The sequence below is a fragment of the Triticum urartu genome, chromosome 6, assembly GCF_003073215.2.
Source record: "Triticum urartu cultivar G1812 chromosome 6, Tu2.1, whole genome shotgun sequence".
NCBI lineage: Eukaryota > Viridiplantae > Streptophyta > Magnoliopsida > Poales > Poaceae > Triticum > Triticum urartu.
The window spans coordinates 20,356,459-20,378,423 of record NC_053027.1 but is presented as its reverse complement, the minus strand read 5'-3'; the positions used below and the strand labels follow the sequence as shown (position 1 = coordinate 20,378,423).

At 45.0% G+C, this 21,965-nt stretch overlaps 1 protein-coding gene across 1 annotated transcript; it reads right to left on the bottom strand.

Annotated features, from left to right (window-relative positions):
- Positions 1–8,883: 8,883 nt before the first annotated feature.
- LOC125515962 lies at positions 8,884–11,594 on the bottom strand. The gene is made up of 2 exons (XM_048681437.1): positions 10,792–11,594; positions 8,884–10,675 (listed from the first exon to the last, which is right to left on the bottom strand). Exons 1-2 carry the CDS (start codon positions 11,537–11,539, stop codon positions 10,647–10,649), a joined length of 777 nt encoding a protein of 258 aa, XP_048537394.1. The 5' UTR covers positions 11,540–11,594; the 3' UTR covers positions 8,884–10,646.
- Positions 11,595–21,965: the final 10,371 nt, after the last annotated feature.

Genomic DNA, 21,965 nt, shown 5'->3' with positions numbered 1-21,965 from the left:
TACAGAAGCTACTATTAAATACAAGAACAAAACAAATCCTTCCTGTGAACATTATCCAACCGTGTGCATGGCAAACGAGAGAAGGTTCGATTAAGTCTGATAACTACTTGGGCATACTTGAAAAAATATGTATGTCACTTGCCCAAAAAGATACATTACCTTGCTTGCTCTTTGAAAGTGAATTGCCTACTCTAAAAAAATGGTAGCGTTTCCTAAAAACAATATGACAATGATATGTATACTAAAACAGAAAAATTCAGTTACCCGCAATTGGACATATTCTCCTGGAGCCTTCCTATCCTTCTTGATAACTCTGGAGATTAAATCTGAATTCCAAACTGAAACCCTTGGTACCAAGTTCGGGATTGGCTCATAAACATCCAGAGAGTCTAGGTACAGCAGCTGCATAGAGACACGGAGAAAGATCAAAAAGTTTAAGTTAGCTAATGATTGCAATAAGAAAAGAGAAGGTAAGTAAACAAAAGGATGCTTGAAAAAACAAAACAGCTTGAAGCACTTACAACAAGGTGGAAAACACAACAACAAACAACCTTCTTGTTGGCACGCCCCGAAGTGAACGCAAGCTTTAATTGATCAACAACAAACTGGCATATATTGGTTTCCGTTATTCCATTGACATCCATGACCGCCGGGAAGCTCTTTGGGGAAATACTCAAACTAGTTGAAGGGGCAAGGAAGCATGAAAAAACAAGAGCTAGCCAAACGCGGACAAAATCATCATCATGAGATCCTCCCATGTCAACGATCATCTTGCACCATTCTGTGAGGGTTGGGGAGTTCTTGGATGTGATGTTGTAAATACTGTACATTGCCTTTGTGATTTCAGGCCGATTCTCGAAGCACACCTTCCTGCCCCTGTTGGGAAAACCCCATATCCTACGGACACTTGCGGCATCTACAGGAATCTTCCCCCTTTCTGGAATGACTATATGCGAAATCTCCAGGTCGTAATGCTTCATTATCCACTGGCTAAGATCTCCGGGCATGCTACTCGCTACAAGGTCCAAAATGCCACCAAATTCTTTTCCAATGATGACACCCTTTTGGTCAGGAACCAAGTCCTTGTTCAACTTGAAGAGCCTTGCAGGGGATGCCCTGTTCCTACGACCCTATTGCGCATAAGGAAAAAACAGAAACAGGGGATTAGCAAAAAAGAAAAAAGGTTCATCACAACATAGGCAACTTAGGCAGCATTGCTGGGCAGCTGCTCAGTGAAACTGAGGCAACTATGCAAAATACCTCAGTTCCTCCCGTCTTCTGGCGTTTTGCTTTTGGAGGCTGCTCGACGTCTGCACCTTCAACATTTTTATTCCCAGCATCTGCAGCTTGGCTCTCATTACTATTCTCATTACTAATGATATCATCAGGGCGCTTCCCCCGTGAAACAACTGTCTTAGTTCTCATACGCTTGTACCCAGTTATTGGTGCACTGCTCCGTGGCTGGGAGATGGAAACCACATAAATCAATAAAAAAATGAAAAAAAACAAACTCTGTTATGTACAGGAAGAACATAAAAACTTCTTGAGCATGTGCACACCTGTGCTTGATGCTCTTCATTCCCATGAGATGCAAGGTCGTCATGACTTGATCCAGCAGGTCCATCCTGTTTAGACTTATGACTTGTCCCAGCCATCTATTTTCTGCTGCATATTTAAAGGACAAAACAGTGAGATTCATCATAAAAACACATTAGAAAATGATTCTTAAAGAACTCTATATCATCCAACGAATTTCGTTTGACTAAATTCTTACTGAACTTAACAAACAGCAACTTACAAAAAGTGGGCAGTGAAAAGGGTTGTAAACTATCTGATTTTCACTATGTTACAACTATCCTATAATTGGCCCTATTACCCTACCTCTACATGTCCTACAAAATCTGAAACAAATAAAGGCACATAGAACAGAAAATCACAGAATGAATCCTCGTGAAATGCTTAAAACTGTCCTACAAATAGCCCTATTAACCTCCCTCTACTGGATTACTTCCTACCTCACACACACACACAAGTCACATGTGCATTTTCCATTGCTAAATCAATACTTTCCTGCACTGAAAATCAAAACACACCGTCAAACCCATCTTCGTAGGCAACACATGGTCCATATTAGGCAAGTCACTCGCAAAAACAAGGGCAACATTAACATGAGAGAGGCATTGTTGTCCTACAATACAATAAACCAAAAACACACTTTCAAAACACCTTCATAGGCGACACGTGAACCATGTCAGGCAAGTCACTCACAATACAGGGGCAACATTGACATGAGAGAAGCATTACTGTCCTACGCTAAATGAAAACACACTGTCAAAAACACCTGCGCAGGCAACATATCAACCATATCAGGCAAGTCACTCACAAAACAAAGGCAACATTGACATGAGAGAAGCATTATTCTCGTACACTAAATCAAAAACACTGTCAAAACACCTGCGCAGGCAACACATGAACCATATTCAGGCAAGTCAGTCGCTAATCAGGATCGACCTCGACATCTACAACACCAGAAATCTACTGCCCCAAGGCTTGCCTTCGAAACCTACGAATCCCAGTTCACCAGTAGCCTAGGAACACGAAATGCCCCGTGTCGTCGTCCATCTCCAAATTAACAAGTGCTCCAAACAATTTCTACCATCTGCTACTCGATTTCATCAACTTAGTGGAGTGGACCGTCGACCCGCCGCGATTCGGCAGCGCGGAGACCCGTCGACGTGCGCCGTTCCTCCTCTGTCCGCGGCGGAGCGGCAGAGCGCATCGATTTGGTGTTCCTAAATGCGGATGACCGGAAGAGATCGACAGGCATACAAGGGATTCGCCGCGATTTTGCCCTTCTGCGCCAACAGAACAACGGCCGCGCACGCCGTTCCTCCTCTGCCGAGTCTCCGGTGCTGCTCCTTCTGATGCCGCCAGCAGCGCGTCGTCTCTCCTCGGTCGCGTCTCCGCCGCTGCACCGCCTTCCTTCATGCCGCGCCCGCTGTCCCGCCCTCGCTCCGGCGAAAGACAACCGCCGAATCGCCGACACGCCGCCGGCTGCTCTCGTGCTGGATTTGGGGGAGGAGTTGGGGGGATTGGAATGAGATCCGCTCCGCTATGAGGGGCAGTTTCGAATGGGAGAGGTAGTGGAGAGGAACAGGAGAAGGGATGCGAGAAGCAACCGCACTGAGAAACCAACGGGACTTGACCACGATGCCACGACCAGGGGACACCTAGCGCCCGCATCGATTAAATCGCCGCGGTTTCCACCTGAAACGCGTGCGGCCGCGAGATGGGGATCGGACGGCGAGCGAGCGCGTGTGCTCTGTAAGACAAGGGAGCACGCGACCACTTTTTAGGATTTAGGTTGAAGTAAACATACGCAAAGTTTGACCAAATTTATATTAAGAAAATATCAACACCTACTATACTAATGTTATATAGGAAATTAACTTTATGATGAAAAAATGATATGAATTTCGTATTGTGAATGTCGATATTTTTTACTACAAAGTTGGTCAAACTTTACGAAGTTTGACTTCGTACAAATTTTATAAGAAAACTAAAAAGAAACCAAGAGAATGGTAACATAAATAGTACGTTTCAAAAAAAACATTATTTACTGCCAAGCAGGAGCAAAATCACTGAACGCAAACGTAATTGCAATGTAGTCCCTCCGTAAAGAAATAGGAAAACGTTTTGCATCTTTGGCCGGTCGCTTTCCACGCGCGCTCGTTGGCAGTGGCCCCATGTGATTTAAGTTTGACGCGTTTCTTTCTCAACCGCACATCCTCTCCCATCTCTTCTCCTCCCGCTCACGCTCGAGACGCCATGGACGGCACAACCCAAGCTGGTTCCCTCCGCTTCTCTCCATCTCAAACCTCCATCCTTGACAGGCCTGCTACGCGGTAGCTCTCGCCGTTTTTTTTTCTGCAGAGACCATGGCCAACTTCGAGCTGCCCCGGAGACACACCCCATGCATCGGCGAGCTACAAGCAGCGTCGGGCGAGGAAGTTTTTGCTGCCACTGGCGATTTTTGGCAGATGCTACAACGGCCCCAAGTGGTTGCTGAGACCGGTGCCATGGCTTGGTGCAAGCTCCAGGGGGGCGAGCGAGGTGCCCTGCTGCCTGCTGGATCCGGCAAGATGAGTAGATGACATGCTGCAATCGTCTTACCAGGAGCTGGGACCGTATGCCGCCGGTGCTGCACAGACAGACCACGTGACCCAAATGCTGGAACCGGTGTTTAGTTTTGCTGGAACGGCCACCATTTTTTGCTGCAAACCTTGCACCATCAGCGGTGGAAAAGCTTCAAGCGAGTGGATTAAGCTTCAACCGGCATGAGGAAAAAGTTTCAACCCGCGTGAAGAATGATTCAACCATGAAAAAAGCTTCAACCAACAGTGGAAAAGCTTCAAGCGACGGTGAAAGGAGCTTCAACTGACATGGGTAAAAAGCTTCAAGCTGTGGAAAAAGTTTCAACGGGCATCTGAAGAATCTTCAACCTCTGTGACAAAAAGCTTCAAACGGCTCCACCGAGAGCTGGAATCAGCACCGGCACCGCTACGACCGTGCGAGCGTGTGGGGGGCGAGGCCGAGATGCTGCAACCAGCGACCGGAGTGCTACAATGGGTATCCGAAGGAGCTGGAACCGGCCATGGGGTGCTATGAGCACGGCGACGAGTTGCAACCACGGGAACGGGAGGGCGATGACGTCGAGCATCGGTGAGCGCGGGCGGCGAGCGGCAGCAGTTCGAGCATGGAGGGGGTGTCGCCGGTTTGTGAGCGTGGTGGGCGGCACGAGCGGAACGGCCGTGTGGTGCCGGGTTGAGAGGGGATGGGGAACGCCCCTGCGTTGAGTTTTTCTCTTTTCCGGGGACAAGCGAATCCTACGAACGCTATGTGTTGAATCGTGCGGATGCCCTGCGACCGGCCGAGTTTTGGGCCGGTGCGCCGGCGCCTATAAGCGCCCAAAGAAATATAAGAGCATTTAGATCACTACTTTAATGTTTTAAACGCTCTTATATTCTTTTACTCTTTTTCTTTTGCCTTAGGTATTATTACAATATATAGATAAAACATGGCGTCTCTCTACGGAAGGAGGAGAAATAATTAGAATCGAGCTAGATTGGAACTAGGCTAGGAACATATGGAACTACGTCAACGGCAAGGACTGTTTTCATTGGGTACTCGACGACCACCGTGCCCGCGTCGTTGTCGGGATGGTGATACTTGAGATACCGCGTGTCGAGGAGATCACCGTGGCCCGGCTCACAACCATGTCGACGGTAGCGCCAGAGATACGACGGTCCGGCGCGCAGCAGTATGGCGCCGGCGGACGCAGTCATCGGACGAAGAGATCGGTTGCCACGGAAAACACAGGCCTCGACGACGTGACGCCGGTCCCACCGGGCGCCGGCCAGGTCGCCGCCGCATGCCCACATCTCCACCGACCCCATGCCGGGCCTCGGGCTGCCCACGCACAGCCACAACTCCCCGCGCAGCTCCGCCATGCTCGACGCCGCGTAGTCGATCCTCTTCTCGCAGGGAGGCCCCGGGACGACGCCGAATGGCTCGTCATCGTCCTCCAGGCTGAAGCGCACGAAGCCCGGCGCGTCACCGCCGTTGAGGACCCGCTCGTGGGGGGTGAAGAGGAGCGAGCCCTTGAAGAATGTCGCAGTGCGCCCTGGTATGACGGGGCACGGCGGTGGCGCCGCCGTCTCGCGCCAGCACTGGTCCGTCCCCCCGGCTGTGAGGGTGAGCACCTCTGCCCCGAGGGAGTAGGTGTAGGTGCAGCCGCCGGCGTAGAGCTCGACCTCGTCCAGGGAGCGGTAAAAGATGCGGACGACCATGTAGGCTCCCGAGCGGTGGTCGCAGCCGAGGCCGAACGCCTGGTGGCCGACGATCCGGCCAGAGGGTAGCGGGGGCGGCGCGGCGGCGCGCGGGCTCGATGGGAGCGCGAGGACGCGGCCCGTGGCCGGGTTGAGCACGCGCACGGCGGCGTCGGTGGGCACCAGCAGCAGCCCGTCGCAGTGCGCGAGGTCGTGCGCCGCTTCCGTGTCGGGGTGGAAGGAGCGGTAGTCGGGCATGGCGTCCACCACGAGGGTGGCGACGCCCTGGCCCTCCTCCCAGCGGTAGAGCCCGGCGGTGGTGAGCGTGCCGTCGTCGGCCTCGATCTGCGGCGCGATGAGCACGCTCGGGCACGGATCCTCCGTCGCCGTCGCCATCGCCAGATCGCCCGGCCGGGCTTGTTAAATTAGGTTTATTTATTAGTCGATCGTGCGAAGCAAGTTGTCACGTAAGCAAAAAAATAACTGATCGATCGGTTGGTTAATATACTCCGTATATGTAGGTTGGATCCCAAAGCAGTACGGATCGATAGAATTCGTTTCCGAGCCGTACGCGAATCAACCTGTGATTGAGTTGGTTAGATGGACATTGCTATTCCCAACCCACTAGGGTTCAAATCCTGGTACTCGCATATGCCGGCTCAGTCTCTCGGAACCAACATTAAAAAAAACCTTCATGAGAACCATATTTGATAGTTTTCATAAAAATCTAAAAAAGGATGTTCTATTGTCATGTGAAATTTCAAGTTGAAATAAATTACGGCCCGAATGCAAACTATGAAAATTATAATTCAACAACTAATAGTGTTGTTCAACACTAAACAATGTTGATTTTGTTCTTTTTATTATAGCTCCCATCCAATTATGTGTGTGAACTTGGATTTTCGTATGGTTATAGAAAATCATCCTCTTAAAGGCACACATGCAACATTTCAAAGCCAATGCGAATCTCTATACAGAACACGTTATCTCTGATAGGCCACTTCTGCTATGTAAGTTCACTTTCTCTTCTCTCTTCTCTCCTCTCACCTACTTAAAAAAAATATACTCCCTCCGATCTACTCCCTTTGGTCCTTTTTATTCTGCATATAGATTTTTCCAAAGTCAAAGTATATCTCTATTTTGACCAGATTTATAAAAAAAAAGTGTCAACAATCACAATACCAAATCAGTACTGTTAGATTCATTATGGAATATAGTTTCATAGTATATATATTTCATATTGTAGATGTTGATATTCTTTAATATAAATTTGGTCAAACTTTGTCGATTTTGACTTGACAGAAATGTAATACGCGGAGTAAAAAGAACCGGAGGGAATATATTACTTGTCGCTCAAACGAAGTATCTAGACGTATTTTAGTGCTAGATACATCCATTTGAGCTACAAGTAATCTAAATCGAAGTGAGTAAGGTTTATTCAAGGCTCAGTATTGTTCAACTTTAGTAGGTACGTCATCTTTTCTCTCCATCCAATTTTTTCATTTTATCTTAATTTTCTTTCATCGGTTTTCTCTAAAAAACGCCAATAAATGCTTACCAAGTAAAATTTCATTCAGTTTTGCTAAAGCACATCTAGATATGCCATAAGTATTGCACATCTAAGTCTTATATCATTGATCTTACGTTGAGATTCGTGTGGATATTTTCTTTTTCTTTTTTCTTTTCCTCTTCATGCTTGATTCACTCAGTTAGATGTGCAATAAGTAGGGCACATTTAGATGTGCCCTGGACATTCCCAATTTCATTTTGTTTTCTTTGGCAAGCCAATAAATTCTTACCAAATAAATCTTTTTTTTACATAGCCAAACTTATATGGGTAGGTAAATCATGGGCTAACATGGTAGAATATTGATGTATCTGGTCAATTAGCTAGTTTATTTATAAAATTTGCATCACCAGAATAGGCAGAAAAGAGCAGATTTGGACCAAAGACGTACCCCTTTATAATGTTTGAGGATGGTCGTTGCACAGTTTTGTGTTCGGGGATTGATTCACAAATTCCATTTGTGCATTCTATTCTTAGTATCACCAATAAACGTTGTAAATCCCCCATATATTGTCAACAAATCCCATGATAACATGCTAGAATATCTTGTACGCTTACAAACATAACGTCATTACTCCCTCATATCACAACAATTACCGACTGCAAACTAACCTGTAGTTGGATGGTTAGGAGCACAATGGTATTCTCAGCCCAACATAGTTCAAATCTTGGTGCTCGCATTTATTCTGGATTTATTTCAGGATTTTCGACGATGCGCGTTCAGTGGCACGAGACGTTCTCACCGACGATGAGGCGCCTACGGTGACTTCGTAAAATTTCAAGATGATATGCCAGATCAGTCTTTAGAAGGTGCTCATAGGGGTAGGGTGTGCGTGTGTGCATTCATAGGAATGAGTGTATGCGCGTTTAAATGAGCGCTTGCGTCTGTACTGTGTTAAGAAAACAATTCTAGCAACTTAAACCATATAAATTTGGGCATATTGGATTCCCACTAGAGTAATTGTGAAGTAAATTCATACGGTGTTTAGCAGACACAACATAAAGAAAAACTACCAGACAATTCGTGCTACACTTATTTCAGCGCCAAAGCATAAGCACAGAAGCCCCTCTTTAGAACATTGTCAGTAGAACAAAAGTACTCTCTTTTCTTTGCTAGTGAAGTTCATCCTGCAATTCTTCTCGTCAATGGCATGAAATGCTAACTCTGTATCTAAGCTTCCGCAGTCACCACTCTCGGCATCTGCGCTCCTTCATCAGTGTTTCTTCAAACTTGTTACTTTTGTAGAAGAGCACAAGGGGTTAAATGCCTATCTAACCAAAATTAAGTGAAGCAGGGTCATTGGGAATTGTTGCTTCTAGTTTTCCAGATTGTCCAAGAAACAACTAACCCTCAAAAGAGGACAAGCTTTCTCTGTTCAATTGGGGAGGAGAAAATCCATCCTCCAAACATGACAATAGCGCATTCAGGTGGCCCACTCAAGGCAAATGCACAGAGGACTACCTGTCATTCCAATTTAGCTAGAGGATAACCAAAAGAGCCAATGGTCCACAATTTCCTTGAAACCACAGAAGTCACACTGTTCATACCTAGACCAACCTATTTCAATTATATCAGTATGCTAATATTAGAATGCACGATGAGCAACTAAGCTTTTCGCCTCCTCGTTTCCTTCATATTCTTGGGACATTTATCCTGGAACTACTAGAGATCCCATGGAGATGCCTTGCGGATTGATGACCCAATGTCTGTGTCCTAGACGATTGCTCTAGTACTCAATACGCGATTGCTGAGTACATTGTACCGCACATGCTTCTTGACCTGGCATGCAAAAAATAGTCATCAAACGAAATAAAATATTGATCAATACATAAATAATAAATTATACGTAAAAATTGATAAACTATATCATAATTGACTTCGGTGCCAAATGCAGTCTATGTCCCTGTTTGGATTGAGTATAATTTTTCCGAAGCTCCCTGGTATCTAGAGCACAAGATTTACAGTCAATCCAAGATGATTTGCGCTCCAAAAAACATATTAGCCCGATGTAACCTGTCATCCTTATCTTGAACGCACATATGCTCGGCCTTCTCAGGTACAGTACAAGCTAACATTTTCCCTGGAGAAACAGAGCACATTAGTACAAAACGAGGCATATCAACACAGGATTGGAGGAAAATAGACGACACTTTTGAAATGGGAATGGCCTAGAAGTTGATAAGATATATATACAACCTATGGTCACTACGCACTGTATATATTATGTGATCACTTTAAGAATAATATATCAGACAATTTGACTATCTGCATCGTGGGTCCATATCAAAGTTTTGAATAGCTCCTCTATAGCCCCTTACAACGGTTCAAGCATGGTGCCGCTAGATGGTATTCATGTACAATTTTCAGTGAACTTATGAATTAGCTGGTTATAGCCCTGTCATACCCTCACTATAGCTGATTTGTCGGACCGGTGCTATTTAGCATAGTTTGCTGTTTAAAACTATGGTTCATATGCATGTTTGAGGCTGCAAAAGATGATCTGCCTAATCAATTTCCATGTACTACAGAAAACACATGCGTACGTTGAGCAAATGTACCATATAACCAAGACAACCTAACCAATAATCATGAGTTTAGAACGCAACACACAATTGGTTGGACATCCCTCCCCAGATTTTTCCTAGCCATGAGTAGTTTCATCTAGCAGTGCAAAATAAACTACTGTTGTCTTTTACCGAACAAACTGAGGCACGGATCGATATAAGCATATAATCAACGCTGGCTATCATCAGAACTGCAGATGGATATGCTTTTAACAAGATAGACGGTCCAACCATTTCACAACAATCACATAGCTAGCGATCGACGCAATTAACCAAACCATGTATGCTGCAGAGTGCAGACTTTTGTCTCACCAACACATGAATGCATAGCGGGGCAACGCGCAACCCAACCTATAGCTAACAATCCCAGTCATCTCAGCAGAACTGAAGATGACAATCAACATCTAACCATGACACTCACCGGTGCAATCGAATCCATCGAGTTCTCCTCTCGCATAGCGAGCAAGCGCAACTTTTCCAACAATATATGTCACAGTGTCTATCAAGCAACTCTATCTATCTCACCAAAACTGTTCTGTAGATATTATCAATATGCATGCCGGACGAAAATTTACTCCACGGCAGCTTCAGATGGCTATGCAAGTCAATGCCAATCACATCAAGGTTTAGAAGTTTGTAGTTATCGTGTCAAAAAGATCGAGCGGACGAAGCATAGCAGCAGGCGGTCAGTCTCCGGCTGCGGCGTCGTCTCCGGCTGCACGTCGAAGCAAGCAACAAGCACGTGAGCAAGAGAAGGCGATTGACAAGGTTCTTGCGGTTCTTGACTTCAGATTCAGAGTCGATCGGGAAGGCGAGAAAGATCTGACAGACCTGCGTTGTCGACGTAGCCGAAGAAGTATCTGACGCGGCCCGGTGGCGGATCATCAAGAATGTCATCCCGCAGCCCTTGCAGGATGTTGAGGACGTTGTCCAGATTCGCCACGGCCCGACGGGCGTGCTGAGCGGCGGTGGCATACCCATCGGCGGTCGCCTCACATGCCTCGACGGCCGTGGCAGCTCCCTCCGGCGAAGTAGCCACCGCAAGAAAATCGGCCACTGCAAGGGAAACATGCTCTAGCTCGGCTCGCGCGCGGTTCAGCCTGCGGAGCGCGTGCCTCACCTCCCTCCTCACGCCGACGAGCCACTCCGGATACCAGACGTGACGATTGTCCTCCCACCGCAGAGAGAAGGAGTGTATCGCATCCTCGGAAGGCTCGGTGCCGAGAAGAAGCTCCAGTCCGTGGCCTACGTTGACCAGAAGGCCAGAGTTCGGTCGATAGGGGGGCCCCGGCTCGGCGGCGGCGGCGAGGTCGGGCGCCTCGCGGCGGAGGTCAGCGACCCGGTCGCGCTCGAGGTTGAGGACGCGGTGGACGTCGCGGCGGAGGAGGACCAGGACCGCCCGGTCGGAGCCCCCGTGGGCCAGGTCGGCGATGCGGTTCGCCTCCGCGGCGGCGCGCTCGAGCTCATCCGCCGCATGCTCGAGCGTGTGGCGGGCCTCCTCAGCGTCAGCGACGATCCACGCGAGGATGGGGAGGAACCGGTACCAGGTGCGGTCGTCGGGGATCAGCGCCTCCTCCATGGCCGCCGGTCGCCGCCTCCTTCGCTCCCCTCTCTATCTCTCTCTCCCTCGCGGCCGGGCAGGGTATGAGCGTAGCGACGTGGAGAAACAGGAGCCACTCGTTTGAACCAAGGCGGCGGGGTCCGGATTGGGGGCAGCGCGGGCGGCCCAAAAACTGGAGTATATTCTCTCTCGGCACGGGTGATGGGGCCGGGGCTGTCAGCAAAGCCCTGATTATTTTCTCTTTTAGTTGGTTTTAGGGGGAAATGCTCTCGTTCAGCCCGCTGATCTCCCGCGCGTGTCAACATCTTGAAGGCCGTCCGCTCAAATCTAATCCGATGGAGCACAACGACTCCGACCTAGGGGTTAGGTTTTGTGACACCACCCCGTTTGCAAACCCTTGGACCGCGACAACCGGTTTGTTGTAGAGTGGCTAGGACGATGGACACAGTCGTAGCTGGATCTGAATGCAAGGACGATGAGCTCTTGCAACTCATTCCCTCTTACTTCCCCTTACCCAAGCCGAAAACCTCTAAGGATACAACATGAAGTCCTCAATGCATTCAAAGAGAAGACTGAAATATTCTTGGAGATCGAGAGATGCTAGAGTGATATCACAAAATGCAAAGAATCTGTTAGACCCCTTCACAAAAGGGCCATCACAAAATTTGATAGGAAATACCGGAAGATGGGAATGAGTCTACTTGCTTACACTGGGACCCCAAGTGCAACGATTTGTACCTAGAAAGGATGCACGATTTGTACCTAGCAAGGAAGCAATCTTTGCATAGATTCATGAGAGAGAACATGATATATAGATAGTGTGACAAACCCGTAGTCCAGGAGATGGACTACTCATAGCTTATCATGGGAGCAGCGAATCAATGGTCGATGAGAAAGGTGGCGAATTTTCCCTACAGTGGGGGTACCGACGCAGGGCTGCGGACACTTTCGTCTCGGATCGTGAAGTGGCAGCAGTGAAGAATTACACGATAATTGGGTCGCCGACCAGGGGCATAAATAGACCATGCAGCGAATGGAGGGACCAGATGTCCCTTTGTGGGTTGGCCACACATCCTATGTGGAAGGCTGTGTGGGCCCCATTTGTGGCCGACATATGGCTATCCCACCCATGTGTTGGCAGGTGTGGCATGCTCTAAAGTTATGATTAAACCTACTTATATTTTTTTCTAAGGTCCAAAAGTTCATGTAACTCACAGATACATAGACTTGAAGCTGGCCATATGCAATAGGTTTGTCCAAATAAAGTCATGACATTGCATGTTTTGAGAAGAAAATGACATGAACTTACAAAAAAAAACTAGATATATTTTGGCTGTATCATACATATTCATGCGAGGTGTTGTTATGGAAACCTAACGCATGTGATCGGAGGTCCTGTGAATTAGGACCTAGATAACCGGAGGAGAGTGTCTTTACCAACCCTCTCTGTTGAAGATGCACCACTCTCACAATTTGTATGGCGAGTTGATTTTTATCTTTGTGTTACGAGGCTTGTATAAGCAAAATGTCCTATAGAGCAACCTTACAAGAACATATACCTATGTGAGCTCAACTGCTAGACATGATCTATGAGATAGGGCAATCTATAGTAAGCTAATGAATAGGACAAGAGTGTGGCTTATATGCTCTAGCCGTGGGGTTAGCTTTCAACAACTTAGTGATAGTAAAACAACTGGTGAAACTTGTTCATGCAAGACCGACCCTTCAAGACATAGTCTATTTTTTTCTCAAATACACACGAGTGTGCGTATCATTCATTAAAAAAGAAAGAGTGAAGACTCCCAAATACATGGTTACAACATATAATTACCTGCCGGGATTCTCCGACACCACTGGACGATCTAGTCACTGCTCATGATCCGGCCCACCATCCTCTACTTCAAAACCTACTGTGTTGCCTTTCAAGAGACCGACCCTAACCCACAGAGCACCCTCCTCTCTAATCCTAAGTAATGTCGTAGTGAGAGACGGGACAACACCATTAAAGACGATGTCGTTTCGATGCTTCCAAATAATCCACATCCCAAGTAGGCATTTAGCACGAGTGGACTTCCGATGGGCTGAGCAACGATCCTGACGAAGGCACCAATCGCCAAGGCCTTCTCCATCTTGGGGCTCGAAGTCAGGCCTGCCCGTGATGTTCCCCATCCAATGCCAGACCTGTTTAGCAAAGACACAACCAACCAGGAGGTGCTGGATGGTCTCCTCATGTTGGTTGTGGTTTAGTGTAGCTTCTTATTCTAGGTGGATGTTTAAAGTTAATCAGTCTCTACTGAAAACATTGGTATATCAAAATAATGATTGGAAGAGAGGACGACTAAATGCATGTCCAAGATCCGCTGAACGGTTGTTTCAATGAATTTCTGGACAAATCCTATAGGCGTGGACAACCCGAATTCAACAAAGAGTACTTTGGGAACCCGGCCCGAAGGGATAGGGCCTGCAATACATCGTGGAAAGTGCAAAGGTAGGTGCTCGAAAGAGATAAGGATCCACAGGCTATCACTATGATGATAAGATCAATATATTTGCAAGAGATATATACTCATAGTACTGGTAGGAGATCTAATCGTATCGCATAGTACTGAAGATAGGAAACTCGATGGAGAAGAAGAGTAGCCTATTAAAGGACCTGAAGACCCTCTACCAATAACCCAAGTCATTCATATCGCCATTCTCACAAAACCTAGCTTGATATATCAATGTATTATACCTTGTATTTCTTGTTTACCAATATAGGAGTACATCTATAGCTAGGACATACAGTATATCACTAGTACTTATCCGGTGGCTTTGAATCTGGGTTAAACCACCATCTCTCCGTTGTCTCCCATCCTTTCTCTATTGTTCTACAGACTCATCGACTTGTAAGATTGGTGTTCACAATGTGAAGAATCGTACCCCGCAAAAAAATGTGAAGAATCATACACCACTTTTCGTCAACGTGAAGCGCATATAGCCTGGCTCGGCCGTTTTGCGGCTTCATTAGCTGAACTGCTGAGGAAGGTATGATTAGTTCATTTTTGAAACGCGACATGTTTAGTTCGTATAAATCTGCCAGAAGGTGTTGGTATTCATAATTCATTGTAACACAGCCATGTAATTCAGGGCTAGTTTCTCAACTAAAATAAACAGTGTGCCTTGACCAGCTAATGATAGCTAGATAAAGAATTAATATCTAAGTCAAATTATGTCAAAAGCGGTTTTGTGGTGTACTTCATCCGTCCTTGAAAGTGTGTACTTCCAACTTTGTTGGAGGGTCAAACTATCTCAAAGTTTGACCGAGTTTATTTAAAAACATATCAATGCTTGTGGAACCAAATAGGTATATAATAAAAATATGTTTTATCATGAATGTAATGCTACTAATTCGATGGCATAAATGTTGGTCTATTATTATATAAATATGGTCAAACATAAAAAAGTTTGAATTTCCAACAAAGTTGGAAGTACACTCTTTTAAGGACGGAGGGAGTAGTTGGTTATCATGTCAGTCTAACACATTGAAGGTCTATTATTTATATCAATCAATCTTACCGAATACTGTTTACATCAACCACAATGACATTATTTTTGCTATAATGCAAGGCTACCGAAATGTCTTCCAAATTCCGATTGACCCATTGCGTACGGATGGCAAATCTGTCAATCTGTTAGTGACACCAGTGAAGCTTTCTGAAGCAGCGAAGCTTTCTGAACCCATTCCGATTGACCCATTTTCTTATACTAATTTGCAACTCAAATCTATTTTAGACGTCTGGCCGTACTCGACAATAACATCGCGTACGGAATGTTGCCATGCTCGACAATAACAGCCACTGCCGGTCCCAGGTAAGATTCGCTGCTTCAGAAAGCTTCACTAGCATACGAGCATTCTGATTCAAGCTTTAGATTTGCTGCATCCAAAAATTGCGGCCAATATAATTCCATTCCATATGGTAATACTTATGCTAAGTCCATATTGACAACATGTGGTAAGAAGCAAGTGGCTGCAGATAAAAAAATTTCACATTCATCTCTCGCCACTTCATCACTGACAAAAAGCATTTCCCTGTTTTATAAATAAGGCAACCATCACCGAGCAAGTCGATACAAACACACACCTCACACCAACACAACACCCACACCGAGCTACGAAAGGAGAAAAGATAATTAATTAGAATCGAGCTAGATTGGAACTAGGCTAGGAACATATGGAACTACGTCGACGGCAAGGACTGTTTTCATTGGGTACTCGACGACCACCGTGCCCGCGTCGTTGTCGGGATGGTGATACTTGAGATACCGCGTGTCGAGGAGATCACCGTGGCCCGGCTCACAACCATGTCGACGGTAGCGCCAGAGATACGACGGTCCGGCGCGCAGCAGTATGGCGCCGGCGGACGCAGTCATCGGACGAAGAGATCGGTTGCCACGGAAAACACAGGCCTCGACGACGTGACGCCGGTCCCACCGGGCGCCGGCCAGGTCGCCGCCGCATGCCCACATCTCCACCGACCCCATGCCGGGCCTCGGGCTGCCCACGCACAGCCACAACTCCCCGCGCAGCTCCGCCATGCTCGACGCCGCGTAGTCGATCCTCTTCTCGCAGGGAGGCCCCGGGAGGACGCCGAACGGCTCGTCGTTGTCCTCCAGGCTGAGGCGCACGAAGTCCGGCGCCTCACCGTCGTTGAGGACCCGCTCGTGGGGGGTGAAGAGGAGCGAGCCCTTGAAGAATGTCGCGGTGCGCGCTGGTATGACGGGGCACGGCGGTGGCGCCGCCGTCTCGCGCCAGCACTGGTCCGTCCCCCCGACGGTGAGTGTGAGCACCTCTGCTCCGAGGGAGTTGGTGTAGGTGCAGCCGCCGGCGTAGGTACGTATACGCAAAAAACTGATCGATCCGTTGGTTAATATGCTCCGTATACGTAGGTTCGATCCCAAAGCAGTACGGATTGATAGAATTGGTTTCCGAGCCGTACAATACGGGAGAACTCATGGAACCAACATTCAAAACCTTCGTGAAAGCCAGATTTGGAAGTTTTTTTTGCATGATCATATAACATCATCTTTTAAAGGCACACATGCAACATTTCAATGCCAGTGCGAATCTCTATACAGAACATGTTACTAGTATCTCTGAAACTCCTCGTCTGCTATGAAAGTCGCACTTTCTCTTCTCTTCTCTTTTTTTACTTAAGAACAATGTACTCCCTTCGATTCATATTACTTGTGGCTCAAATGAACGTATCCAGTGATGGAGCTTCATAGAAAAAGTTGGACGGGCCATACAAATTAATAGAGAGGACATTTTTTTCGAATTTTTTAATCATATAGACAATACACACTTTTTTTTCCTCGGAGTACTCTAGCCATGAGGTGAAAAAGACCAAACCAACTGTACTGGAATCGGTGCCAATGCCCTCGTGCACCTGAAAGTTTATAATCCTACATACAGGATTGCATACGACCTAACATCAAATATGCCCTACTCACATTATCTCTTTGTTCTCAAAGATATTTTCAATTTTGAGGGTGCAATCTAGGATCTTCCTGCGAGAGCTCAATACCTTGGGAACTTCATTTTTATTTTTCATTTTGGTTATGTTGTTGTTCCAATTGTAAGCAAGGGGTGATCTTCCTCAATTTATAGTTATATCATCTCTTTTCCTATTAAAAAACAAATCGATCATTCTATTAGTCTGATTTTCCTTGCCCATAACTACCTATGTTGCAATTTGTAGGTAATTAAGACTATAAGATGTAAGAGCATCTACAGTAGGACTTGGCAAATCAGACCCCTCAAATGCCCGCGGACGCGACCGGGTGCATCCGTGGACAGTGACCGGTCACGCCTCATATTTGCTACTCTACGTTCGAGTCTCGCATATTTCACCCCCCAGATTCATACTAACCAAGCAAAGTAAACCTATGTACAACGACATGCTAGCTATGATTCGTCGTCAAAGATGTCCACGATGTCGGTGTTGTAAGATTGAAGTGTTCCTACTCCCTCGTGAGGGAGCCGCATGGGTCTTTATTGATCGATGACAGGAAGCCCCTGTCGTGGCGTACAAGTTTCCATCTATCGCTAGGATGCGATGGCGTACACGAGAGAGAAGAGATCAAGTCAGATACGGGAGAGAGAGGGAGACGAGGTTGAGATTACATGAAGTTTGAACTGCCTCTATCTCTAATTCTAACACCCTCCCTTAATCTCAACTATCCTACATTAAGATTTCTCTTGAACTCTTCAAATGGTTTGCTGGGTAGAGCTTTAGTGAATCCATCTGCTACTTGATCTTTGGAGGGAATCACTAGTGCAGAACCGGGCAATAGCACCGGTTCGTAAGGCCCTTTAGTGCCGGTTCAGTAACCGGCAAATTATAGGCACTAAAGCCCCCCCCCCCCTTTAGTACCGGTTCAACACGAACCGGTGCTAAAGGGCAACCACGTGGCACGAGCCAGCTCCGTGGGCGTGTAGGACATTAGTACCGGTTGGTAACACCAACCGATACTAAATGTTTGGGTGTGTTTTGGTTTTATTTTTTATTTTTACTTTAATTTTGTGTTTTCAATTTAATTTAGTGATTGTTTTACATTATAATGAGTTGTTAAATCATTTGGTGAATGTACCGCATATTAGTTTGACTGGATGCATGGATCCTAGATAAGTCATCAAGTATATGTCATATCCATATTATATATACTTGATTACCTAATTAAGTGATCGAGGTAATATGAATATGGCATATACTTGATCACTTAGCTAGAATCCATCCAGTTGAAACTAATATGTAGTTTCTTTCATAAATGATATAATAACTCATCATCATCATCATCATATTAATATAAAAACTCTTGCATCATATATATCATCACCAACAACAGTTTTCATAGCAAAGATATCATCGAGTTCAACATGGTAATGATATTATAAGCGTTCATAACACCACAAAAGCAAATCACTCTTTGAGATTAAGTTCAGGACGAAGACCACGGACATGAGAGGACAAGTACTAAGAGCATGAACTAGCTAATTAATCACTCCTGCTACTCTCTCTCAGGTAGAATAGCATAGAACATGTATAGCTTTGCTGATTCATCATATTGGAGCATGCAGATGAACCTGTCTCCTAATCGTGGGTTGCGCTTCTGATTGCTGCCCCTAGTACTTCTCTGTGATTGTTCACAATTTTGCTCCAGTCTTTTACTATTAAGCATTCCTCGCTATTAGAAATCTTGAATGCACTAAATTGCATTGTATGATATCTTGGCCGTAAGCTAACAATATTCATGGTACCTTTAGTCTCGATCCAATCAGGCACAACATTCATCGGGAGTCCCTGTTAAAGAACATCGTATAGTAACATACTTAGCAATGAAGTTTAGCTTAAAAAAATGATGTATGCAAAAGATGCACTGAGGAGAAATAGTAAAAATCTTACCATCTTTCCTAAATATATGTGACCGTAGTTCAGTACGAACACTATTGGTTGCACGTTTTGAGTACTAACATTTCTAAGTGCAGGAAAGAAATTTGTCTTGACAGCATCAAGATCCTCAAGCCATGAAACATAATGACTTGTCTCCTCGCAGTTTAGTTCAACCTCGGGACAGTGGACGGTCCTGTCTACCAAGCGCCGGACATGTTTGCTTGATTGGAAGTAAGCTGTCAATATAAATTGAGATCTATTAATTATTCAACTGGTTCAAATAATCTCATATAGAAGACATAAATATAGTTGAGAAACTCACATAATGGTAGAACTGGAGGCGACTGCACATTGACCCAGATGTCTCTATTACCTTCAATATCATCTTCCGGACGAATATCAAAGGTGATAACCATATCAGGCTCAAATGCATAAGCCTTGCATAGTGCTTGCCAAGTTTTGCATTCAAAATAGGTGTATGTGTCTGCATTGTATAATTTGACGTTGAAGGTATAACCATGCTCGGTCTTCAAGTAAACTCTTTTTACCTTCATAGTTTCGTTAGGACTGAAACCTATCTTATCCAAGACAAAAATTCTTGCATGACAGGGGATACGCTAGTAGAATAGTGAAAAATTAAAATTAAAAGTTGAAGCAAATGAAGCATAAGTCATGCTTAATTACAAAAAAAGACTTGTCGTTGTGACTTACTGTATCCACTTTGAAGTTCTCATCCAGCTTGATGCTGAAGCGTCTATCATCAACTAGAAAATTTCTGCCGCACAGGTCGCGCTGGTCTTCCAGTATTCGCACATAATGAAATCGTGTTCGTTGTCAGACGACATTCCTATGTTCATAGGTGAAACATTAAACATTTATTAGTTCTATTAATTCAACTAATTCTGTTAATTCAACCAGTTCAACTAGTTAATTGAACTAATTCAACTAAGCACTTACGAAAAATATACCTAATTAATTGAACTAATTCAACTAACTAGTTCAACTAATTAATTCAACTAATTCAACTAAACTAGTTCTATTAATTTTCTTACTAAAAATAAGGTAGCTAGTTCTATATAATAAAATGTTAATTAGATAATGAAATCTCATATAACTAAATTAAATATATATCTAACATATAATTTATATCTAATTCATCTAGCATTTGACATTAATATCTAATATATGTTCATATATAGGTGAAACATTAAACACTTACTAGTTCTACTAATTCAACTAAATAAACTAGTTCTATTAATTCAACTAAGCATTTTACTAAAAATAAACTAGTTCTATTAATTTTCATACTAAAAATAAACTAGTTATATTAATTCAACTAGTTCAAATCTCATATATATACCTAATTAATATCTAGCTAATTCATCTAAAATTGACACTAATATTTAACATCTTTTCTATATAATTCATCTAACATTAACATTCTAACATTATTATCTACGTAATTTATCTAACATTAATCTAAACAACAGAAAATAGAAAATAAGTAAAAACAATGTGTGTGTGTATGTGTGTGTGTGTACGAGCGGAGGGCGGCGGCGTACGGGCGGCGGCGGGCGATGCGACGGGGACGGGTGGCGGGCGAGGCGGCGACGACGGGCGGCGGGGGCGACGGCGGTGACGGCTACGATGGGTGGCGGAGGCCACGGCGGTGACGGTGACGACGGGCGGCGGGGGCGGCGAGGGCGGCGCGCGATAGGCAACGGGCGCGGCGAAGAAGTTAGATCGAGAAGTGGTGGTCGATGAAACTGAATTTCTCGTAAGTGCCATATATATAGGAGGGGTTTTTACTAAAGGCCCAATCATTAATACCGGTTGGAGCCACCAACCGGTACTAATGGTTGTGCGCTGCCACCGGCGGTGCACAATGTTTAGTCCCACCTCGCCGAGCGAAGGGCAGCCGCACTAGTTTATAAACCCAGCCGCGGCTGCTCCTTCGAACTTCTCTATATAGCAGACTTCTGGGCCTAACTAGGGCGCGTTGCCCTGTGAGTCTGCTGGCCCTTCTGGGCCTGCATTTGCACACCCTAGGTCTGGCAGGCCCACTGGGCAGCGCCCCAACAAATTTTTTATATAGTTTTTTATTTTCTGCATTATTTATTTTCTTCTATTTATTTTTGAGTGATTTTTATATAGTTTTTTTCTTTTCTGCATTATTTATTTTCTTCTATTTATTTTTGAGTAATTTTTATATAGTTTTTTCTTTTCTGCTTTATTTATTTTCTTCTATTTATTTCTGAGTAGTTTTTTTGTGACCCTCTCTACTCTTTCACACATGCTATGCGGGTGAAATGATGATACCATGCCAAGTTTCAACATTTTCAGAATTCATTTTGTAGTGATTTTCAATTTCACGGTAAATGACTGAAAACCAACAAATGATGTCAGAACATGTTGGAAATTGATGACGTCACTTTGAATGCTGCATACTGAACACAAAAGAAGTCCGGAGTTCAAATAAGTTTAAAAAACATTGAAGTGCCCGTGTAACAGATGAGTTCTCGTCCGAAACCCTGATACTCTGAAAGAGATTGTCCAGTTTGTACACGAAGTGCGTCCAGTTTTTGCCGTGACCCTCTCTACTCTTTCACACATGCTATGCGGGTGAAATGATGATACCATGCCAAGTTTCAACATTTTCAGAGTTCATTTTGTAGTGATTTTCAATTTCACGGTCATTTAGCTCTCTAAACAATTAGGTAAATGACTGAAAAACAACAAATGATGTCAGAACATGTTGGAAATTGATGACGTCGCTTTGAATGCTGCATACTGAACACAAAAGAAGTCCGGAGTTCAAATAAGTTTAAAAAACATTGAAGTGCCCGTGTAACAGATGAGTTCTCGTCCGAAACCCTGATACTCCGAAAGAGTTTGTCCAGTTTATAAACGAAGTGCATCCAGTTTTTTCCGTGACCCTCTCTACTCTTTCGCACATGCTATGCGGGTGAAATGATGATACCATGCCAAGTTTCAACATTTTCAGAATTCAT

Excerpts from the sequence above, each read along its gene's own strand:
- LOC125515962 (XM_048681437.1), bottom strand. The coding sequence starts at position 11,539 with ATGGAGGAGGCGCTGATCCCCGACGACCGCACCTGGTACCGGTTCCTC. Across the intron at positions 10,676-10,791 it reads CGGCTACGTCGACAACGCAG|CCGGAGACGACGCCGCAGCC; the intron begins GTCTGTCAGATC and ends TTCGACGTGCAG.